The sequence below is a fragment of the Salvelinus sp. IW2-2015 genome, unplaced genomic scaffold, assembly GCF_002910315.2.
Source record: "Salvelinus sp. IW2-2015 unplaced genomic scaffold, ASM291031v2 Un_scaffold1796, whole genome shotgun sequence".
In the NCBI taxonomy this organism is placed as follows: domain Eukaryota; kingdom Metazoa; phylum Chordata; class Actinopteri; order Salmoniformes; family Salmonidae; genus Salvelinus; species Salvelinus sp. IW2-2015.
The window spans coordinates 83,093-92,372 of record NW_019943169.1 but is presented as its reverse complement, the minus strand read 5'-3'; the positions used below and the strand labels follow the sequence as shown (position 1 = coordinate 92,372).

General features: G+C 46.1%; 1 protein-coding gene across 1 annotated transcript in view; it reads left to right on the top strand.

The window, feature by feature from the left end:
* flna (filamin A, alpha (actin binding protein 280)) overlaps positions 1 to 9,280 on the top strand; it is an 84,346-nt gene that overhangs the window by 43,557 nt on the left and 31,509 nt on the right. Inside the window, 5 exon segments of the mRNA XM_070439600.1 lie at positions 83 to 238; positions 428 to 468; positions 1,703 to 1,816; positions 8,789 to 8,932; positions 9,042 to 9,165. Coding sequence (XP_070295701.1) covers positions 83 to 238; positions 428 to 468; positions 1,703 to 1,816; positions 8,789 to 8,932; positions 9,042 to 9,165 — 579 coding nt within the window.

Below are 9,280 nucleotides of genomic sequence, written 5' to 3'. Positions count from 1 at the left end.
CCCCCCCCCCCCCCCACACACACACACACACACACACACACAGACCCTGCGTGTCCTCATCAGAAGGTGTGTGTGTGTCCAGGTTTCTCGGTGGAGGGTCCGTCCCAGGCGAAGATCGAGTGTGATGATAAGGGCGACGGGTCATGTGACGTGCGGTACTGGCCAATGGAAGCAGGAGAGTACGCGGTGCATGTGCTCTGTAACAACGAGGACATCCAGCACTCTCCCTTCATGGCTGAAATCACTGCTGCTCTAAACAAGGACTATACCCTGATAAGGTGTGTTAAATCACTGCTGCTAAACAAGGACTATTACCCTGATAAGGTGTGTTAAATCACTGCTGCTCTAAACAAGGACTATTACCCTGATAAGGTGTGTTAAATCACTGCTGCTCTAAACAAGGACTATTACCCTGATAAGGTGTGTTAAATCACTGCTGCTCCAAACAAGGACTATTACCCTGATAAGGTATGTTAATCACTGCTGCTCCAAACAAGACTATTACCCTGATAAGGTATGTTAAATCACTGCTGCTCCAAACAAGGACTACTAATAAGGTATTTGTACTTATTATGGATCCCCATTAGTTCCTGCCAAGGCAGCAGCTTCTCTTCCTGGGGTTTATTATGGATCCACATTAGTTCCTGACAAGGCAGCAGCTACTCTTCCTGGGGTTTATTATGGATCCCCATTAGTTCCTGCCAAGGCAGCAGCTACTCTTCCTGGGTTTATTATGGATCCACATTAGTTCCTGCCAAGCAGCAGCTACTCTTCCTGGGGTTTATTATGGATCCCCATTAGTTCCTGCCAAGGCAGCAGCTACTCTTCCTGGGGTTTATTATGGATCCCATTAGCTCCTGCCAAGGCAGCAGCTACTCTTCCTGGGTTTATTATGGATCCCCATTAGTTCCTGCCAAGGCAGCAGCTACTCTTCCTGGGGTTTATTTATGGATCTCCATTAGTTTCCTGCCAAGGCAGCAGCTACTCTTCCTGGGGTTTATTATGGATCAGGGTTTATTATGGATCCCCATTAGTTCCTGCCAAGGCAGCAGCTACTATTCCTAGGGTTTATTATGGATCCCCATTAGTTCATGCCAAGGCAGCAGCTACTCTTCCTGGGGTTTATTATGGATCTTCATTAGTTCCTGCCAAGGCAGCAGCTACTCTTCCTGGGATCCCACAAGATGAAGGCAGTTTGTACAATTTTAAAAACATGACAATATATTCATAGGTTTCACAACACACTGTGTTCCCTCAGGCCCCTACTCCACCACTAACACATCTACAGTACTAAATCTGTGTGTGTAGTTCGTATGTTATTGTGTGTGTCTGTGCCTGTTTGTTGCTTCACAGTCCCTGCTGTTCCATAAGGTGTATTTATATCTGATTCTACTGCTGCATCAGTTACTTGATGTGGAATAGAGTTCCATGTAGTCATGGCTCTATGTAGTACTGTGCACCTCCCATAGTCTGTTCTGGACTTGGGGACTGGTATGTGTGTGTTAAGATAATAAAGTCCTCTTCATATTCTAAATGTTGAAACGTGGTGGGCCCCAGGTGTGGGCCCCGGTTATAGCGCCCCAGGGGTAGTTAACCCTTCAGTGGCTCATCTCACCAGATTTTCTTTGTCTAACCCGGGTTTTGAACTGGCAACCCTCCAGTTGCTAACCTGTGTTTGATGCGCTCGCTTTGTTGTGTACAGGTGAAGGCATATGGTCCAGGACTACAGAGCAGTGGTCTTGCTGTGGGGAAACCCACTGAGTTCACCGTCGATGCCAAGCTGGGAGGGAATGCTGCCCTCAAGATCCTGGCACAGGTACGTGTATATAGTAGATGACACACTGGGGTTGATTTAACGTACGCAGCTGTACGTGTGAGGTGTACGGTAGTGTACGTGTGAGGTGTATGTCATTGTATTCTCTGAAGGACAGGCCAAACCAACTGATGAGTGAGGCACAGTCTGTTTAACAATGATACTACGGGTCTCTCTCTTGACATGGCAAGTTCATTATTACTTACATTGTCAAAGTATACATATTAAAAATATAAATAAATGGTGGGACCAACAGCAATAATAGTAGTATTGGACATGGGATTACCATTAACAATATTGAGAACAACAATACATTAAAGCAATGGTAGTAGACCAGTCTCAACCTGACTGAGAAGACACATGACCTGGTAGTAGACCAGTCTCAACCTGACTGAGAAGACACATGACCAGGTAGTAGACCAGTCTCAACCTGACTGAGAAGACACATGGCATTGTATGAAAGACAAAACTAAATGGGAAATATTATTGACATAACATTGCACTTTTCACTGGCTGTGCCTCAGGTTGTGGCAGGAGGACACATTTGGCTTTTCATCCAATAAATATTGGATTTTTGTTCATCTTTTGTTTCAAATTCTTTTAATTTAATTATAATTTTGGGAAAGAAATATTCTTAGGTTTGAGTGTAATAGGAAATGCAGCTCTGTCTCTACCTCTCCCCTGGAGCAGAGTGAGCACAGCCTGTCCTCTCTGGGCAGCCAGGTTTGTCTGTGATGACCGGTCTCTATAGCCAGACTGTCCTCTCTGGGCAGCCAGACTGTCCTCTCTGGGCAGCCAGACTGTCCTCTCTGGGCAGCCAGACTGTCCTCTCTGGGCAGCCAGACTGTCCTTTCTCTTGGGCAGCCAGACTGTCCTCTCTGGGCAGCCGACTGTCCTCTCTGCGGCAGCCAGACTGTCCTCTCTGGGCAGTCCCAGACTGTCCTCTCTGGCAGCCAGACTGTCCTCTCTGGGCAGCCAGACTGTCCCTCTTTCTGGGCAGCCAGACTGTCCTCTCTGGGCAGCCAGGTTTGTCTGACGACCGGTCCAGGCTCTATAGCCAGTGTTTTCCTCAGTTTTCTACCAGTCACAATGGTCAGATAGTCTGCCACCATGTACTGTCTGTTTAGAGACAAATAGCATTGAAGTTTTCTTAGATTTTTTGTGGTGTCTTTCCAATAGGTGATACATTTTTCTTTTTGTTTTATGATGATTTGGTTGGGCCAGATTTTCTGAGTGCTGTCTTGAGGCTCTATGGGGTTGGTTTGGGTTGGTGAACTGAGCCTCAGAACCAGCTGGCTGAGGGGACTCTTCTCTAGTTTCATCTCTTGACATTGTAGAGCTGTGTGATGGAATGTTTTGGGGTCACTTGTTTTTAGATGGTTGTAAAATTTGATGGCTCTTTGTTTTCTATTCGAATGAGGAGGGGGTATTGGCCCAATTCTGCTCTACATGTGTTATTTGGAGTTTCTTTGCACTTGCAATAGTCTTGCAAAACTCTGCATGCAGTATTTCGATTGGATGTTTGTCCCATTTGGTAAATTCATTATTAGACAGTGGACCCCATATAGAGCAACTGGTTCTATAACTGTTTGGAACATTTTTAGCCAGATTCTAATTGGAATTTCAATTTCAATGTTCCTTTTAATGGCATAGAATGCTCTTGCTTTGTCTCAGCTCATTCACAGCCATGTGAAAGCTACCGGGGTTGCTGATATTTAGTCCTAGATATGTGTAGTTTTTGGTGTGTTCAAATATAATTTATATTTGTCATCCTGATTTTGGTATATCATTATATTAGTTTTTTTTTTTAGGTTAACGGTCAGAGCCCAGGTCTGACAGAACCTGTGAAGACGATCTAGGTGCTGCTGTAACCCCTCTTTAGTGGGAGACAACAGCACCAGGTCATCTGCGTACAGCAGACACTTGATTTCAGTGTTGTGTAGGGTGATACCAGGTGCTGCCGATTCTTCTAATGTTTTTGCCAATTCATTKATGTAGYTGTTAAATAATGTTGGACTTATTGGGCAGCCCTGTTTCACTCCCCGCCCCTGAGAGAAGAAGTCTGTTTGCTTGTTGCCAATTTTAACCACACATTTGTTTTTAGTGTACATTTTATTTAATAACATGTTTTCCCTCCAATACCACTTTCTATTAGTTTATAAAAAAAATACCTTTGTGCCAAATTGAATCAAATGCTTTCTTGAAATCTACAAAACGAGTAGATTTGGCCTTTAAGGTTTACTTGTTTGTCAATTAGTTTGGAGGGTGTAAATGTGGTCTTTTGTACGATAATTTTTTAGAAATCCAATCTGGCTTCTGCTCAGGATGTTGTGTTTGTCAAGGAAATGATGTAGTCTGCTATTTATAATACTGCAGAGAATTTCCCCCAAGTTGCTGTTAATGCAAATTCCTATGTAATTATTTGGGTCAAATTTGTCTCCATTTTTATATATTGGTGTGATCAATCCCTGGTTCCAAATATCGGGGAAAATACCTGCAGTGAGGATAATGTTGAAGAGTTTGAGTATAGCCAATTTGAATTTGTGGTCTGTATATTTGATCATTTCATTTAAAATCCCATCAGCACCACAGGCCTTTTTGGGTTGGAGATTGCATATTTTTTCCAATAATTCTTCTTCTGTAATTGGGGTATCCACAGGATTCTGATAGTCTTTGACTGCTAATTCAAGGATTTGTAATTTTTCTTGTATATCTTTTTGTTCTGGGCTCTTTGTTATATTGCTGTAGAGGTTTGCAAAGTGATTTCTCCACATATCCCCATTTTGGATAGCCAACTCCTCATGATGAGGTTTGTTTAATTTATTCCAATTCTCCCAGAAGTGGTTTGATTCTATGGATTCCTCAATTCCATCCAMCTGATTTCTAATGTGCTGTTCCTTTTTTGTTCTTAGGGCGTGTTTGTATTGCTTCAGTGTTTCCCCATATTGAAGGTGTACATTTTTGTTGTCTGGTTCTGTGTTTTTGATTAGATATATTTCTCAATGACTTTCTTCGATTTTTGCAATCCTTATCAAACCATTTTTCATTATCTGTTATTTTTGGTTTGCTCTTATGCTTCTTTAGATTAGCCAAGGAGGCTAATTTGTCAAATATAAAGGTTATGTTCCAAATGGCCAAATTTACACCTTAGGATGCTGTTAAGGCTAAAAAGTTGTCCAGGAGAGATTGTATTTTTTGGGCTACTAATTGCTTTTTGGTAGATGTCTGTACTGTTTGCGCTCCATCTATAGGCCTGTTTTAGTACCATGTAATTTATTGGGCCGTGATGCTTCATGGTTGTGTTCTGCTCTTCTCAGATTCACTGTGGGCTGACTGTGAAGGCTCTGAGAGACTCTGGGTTTAGGTCGGTGAGGAAGTAGTCTACAGTGCTGCTGCCAAGGGATGAGCTGTAGGTGTACCTACCAAAAGAGTCCCCTCTCAGCCTGCCATTGACTATGTACAGACCCAGTGTTCGACAGAGCTTCACGAGCTGTACTCCATTTTTGTTTTTCACTTCGTCATAGTTGTTTCTGTGGGGGTATGTGGGAAGGGAAAGGTTGTTGCTTCCTGGTAGGTGTTTATCCCCATGACTGTTAATAGTGTCTTGTTCTTCTGCTGTTCTAGCATTCAGGTCTCCACAGACCAGTACGTTGCCTTGGGCCTGAAAGTGACTAATCTCCCTCTCTAGAATGGAGAAGCTCTCTTCGTTGAAGTAGGGTGACTCTGAGGGGGGAATGTATGTGGCACAGAGGAAGATGTTTTTATCTGTCAAGATAGCCTCCTTGTTGATTTTTAACCAGATAAAGAATTCTCCTGTTTTGATCAATTCGATTGAATTAATTAGTTCAGATTTATACCATATTAGCATTCATTCCCCCTGAGTCTCTGCCCTGTTTGATTCCTTTTAATTTAGTGGGTGGTAGGATTATCTCCCTATAACCTAGTGGACAGCCAGTGGAAACATCACCTCTGCACCATGTTTCCTGTAGTACTACAATATCAACATCATCCATTTCTTTCAGGAAGTCTGGGTTTCTGCTCTTTAGCCCAAAAGCAGAGGACTTCAATCCTTGTAAATTCCAACATGCAACGTAAAATGATTTCATAACTTTTTTTTCTTTACCTTCAAAATGAGACAAACGCTCACAATCCAACAATAACTATTACAATTGGATTAAGATAGCATTTGTGTCATGCCACTTGGGTGGATGTAGTGTGAGGATGGTGGAGTTCTTGTGCTCATCTTACCATGACCCTCGGCCTATCACATGTGAGCATCCATGACCCTCGGCCTATCACATGTGACCATAGTAGACTCGGCATGTGTTTAGTGTCACTCATTTGGTTGGTGGGCACTGGGCCAGTTGCTCCTCTCACAGCCTGTGCGTAGCTCTGCCTGCTGGGCTGTGGGTCTGCGATGGGGGGTGGTAGGCCTTGTCTCGGTGGGTCTGAAGCTGGGGTGGTCTGCGCTGGCTGTGGGTCTGCGATGGGGGGTGGTAGGCCTTGTCTCGGTGGGTCTGAAGCTGGGGTGGTCTGCGCTGGCTGTGGTGGGCATGGAGGTTGGTCGTGGCTGGGGGGTCCAGGTCCGGGCTGTGATCTCGGAGGGGTGGAGATTGCTCCGCTCTTCCTGGGTGGAGAGGTCGGGCTGCGGTTTAAAGCGACGTCCTTGAGAGTCTTGGCAAGGATGGGGACTGTGTCCCTGTACAGGTGAACATGGTCATAGAGACAGTCCAGATCGACGGTGGGATGGTGGACCAGGTGTACATTGGGTCGCAGGGCACAGTCCCGGGATAGGCTGGCGTTTATTCTTTGGATTGTGGCAGGGTGGAAGTCCCTCTGTAGAAGGGTTGACACTATGATTCTTGAGTTGGGGAAGATTGCGGAGGCCTTCTCAATCACTCCCCGTAGTGAAGTCGCCACCCTCTCCTGCTGAGCACGCAGGTCGTTGCTTCCGGTATGTATGATTATGTGGCTTGGCGACCCGAGATGGGCCTTATCAAGCAGCTCCATGGCACTCTGCGTTGTTGGGCATCACACCTTTCTCCTTTTGTGTCTAGGGAAAATGTTCTTCTCCTGAACAAACTTCCCATTTAGAGTCCATCAATCTGACGATGTCAGACAGTGTTTCTTTTGGACTGGAGGGGGCAGAGGGGGTGCTGGTGGGTGTTGGAGCCTCTGTCAGTGGGAGGCTGTTCTGTGAGCTGGGGAGGAGGTATGCAGCAGGCAGGGCTGGGGAAGCCTGGCTGGGGAAGCCTGGCTGGTTGAGGTGGGCTCCTCTGCTGTGTGAGGACAGGGCTGGGGAAGCCTGGCTGGTTGAGGTGGACTCTGCTGTGTGAGGGCAGGGCTGGGGAAGCCTGGCTGGTTGAGCTGGGCTCCTCTGCTGTGTGAGGACAGGGCTGGGGAAGCCTGGCTGGTTGAGCTGGGCTCCTCTGCTGTGTGAGGACAGGTCATAGAGTGGTGATCTATCTGCTCCTGCAGCCTGTCCGCTGTTCTCTTTCTCTCCTGCAGCTCCTCTCTTAGTGTGGTCAGCTCCTTATTGCTGCTCTGCCTGTCTTTTTGGAGCTCTCTCACCTCCTGTGTTAGATCAGCCAGCTCTCTCACCTCCTGTGTTAGATCAGCCAGCTCGCTCACCTCCTTTGTTAGATCAGCCAGCTCTCTCACCTCCTGTGTTAGATCAGCCAGCTCTCTCACCTCCTGTGTTAGATCAGCCAGCTCTCACCTCCTTTGTTAGATCAGCCAGCTCTCTCTTGAGTCCGTCTCTCTCTTGCTGAACCTCTTTCAGCTGTGTTTCAAGGCTGCTGTCCTGCTCTGTCCTCACCTTGGTTAGGAGCTCCTCTAAGGCGTGGTTGTCTGGTTGCTGTTTGCTCACGCTCTCCCTGAGCAGGACCACCTCCCCCTCCAGTTTGGTGAACTCATCCCTCATGGCAGCCATGGTGTGAGGAGGGCCTGAGCCTGCTCTGCACTGAGGGGGTCGCTCTCCTCCTGGGGCGTGTCCTCCACTATGGTGGGAAGAGAGGTGCTGGATGTGCCTTTTTGGGTAGGGGTGAGGGTGGTGCTGGTGGAGTTTGTCTTGTGGGTGGGCATGTCACTGGTGGTCTCTCTCTCTCTCCGCTCTCTCCTTAATGGTCTGAAAGTCTGTTTCAAACAGCCTAATGTTACCTTGCACCATGACAGTCAGTCTTGTAGAGGTTGCTTGTTATCATGGTGCTGTTAGGGTCGTCTGTCTCTTTGATTTTCAGCTTCCACCCATTACAGATTCCCTCTTTCTTTATGGATGGGTAGTGAGAGCACACTTCTGAGCGGTCAGTGAGAAACATGAGATTACTCACGTCACCGTTTTTTGTAGAGGTCTGCAAAAAGGGTTTCTGGCCTCCCCTTTAGTAGTTTCTGTTTAAAAGCTTTCCTCGTTGTGTCATTGTTGCCTCTTTAGGGTAGAGAATGGATTCAGTGCTGAGGGGGAGTGGGACATGGTGCCTGTGGGCTCTGCTACTACTGCTGCTCTGGCCTGCTGCCCTGTTGCCATAGCAACCTGTTTGCCTGTCTGCTGCTGTTGCTAGCTAGCTCTAATTTAGTGCAAAAAGAGTGACAAATCTTTACACAAAAACAAGAAGATATGTTTAAAGTTAGTCCGTGCTCCTTTTTGGTTTACTCACTCAGTTTGGTCGTTTGATGTAGTTGTATTAACTGCCCTTGCTAGGTTTGTTCTAGCTCGTTTCTTCTGGCTAGATTGTTATTCTGCTGGCTAGGTCTTTGCTGTGTAGCTAGCTAGCTAGAGTCAAAACTTCTTAACTTGAGGCGCAAAGTTACTTTTTTTCTATTCTGAATGAATAGAGTTGTTGTTCATCACTTCTTGTCTGGAATTACTTTTCGATTAGAGTGTTTATCTCATTCTAAAAACAAAAGAATATGAATTCTATCAGGAGCTCATGTTGAGTGTTTTTCTCTCTCTGTCTCTGTCTGTCTCATTCCCTCTAGGATGGTGAGGGTACCCCAGTAGATGTCCAGGTGAAGGATAACGGTAATGGAACGTACACCTGCAGTTACACCCCCAAGAAACCCCTCAAACACACCGTCATGGCGTCCTGGGGCGGGGTCAACATACCGGACAGTCCCTTCAGGGTGAGCACCCAAACAGAAGAAACGCTGAATGGGGACTTCAGCTTCACATACACACTTACCTCTATAACCCCAACACACACTTCCTGACTGTTTTCTCGTGTGTGTGTAGATGAGTATCGGGGCAGGCTGCCACCCTAACAAGGTGAAGGTGTCAGGTCCTGGTGTGGCTAAAACAGGGCTGAAGGCTTTTGAACCAACATTCTTCACTGTGGACTGTGCTGAGGCAGGACAAGGTAAGACCTTTACACTACACCAGCCCCATTCTGATTCCCTTCTTCCCCAAGTGTCTTTCACCTTTCACTCCTCATGGATTTAAAATGAATAAACTGGTGTCTGACGTGGAAGCTC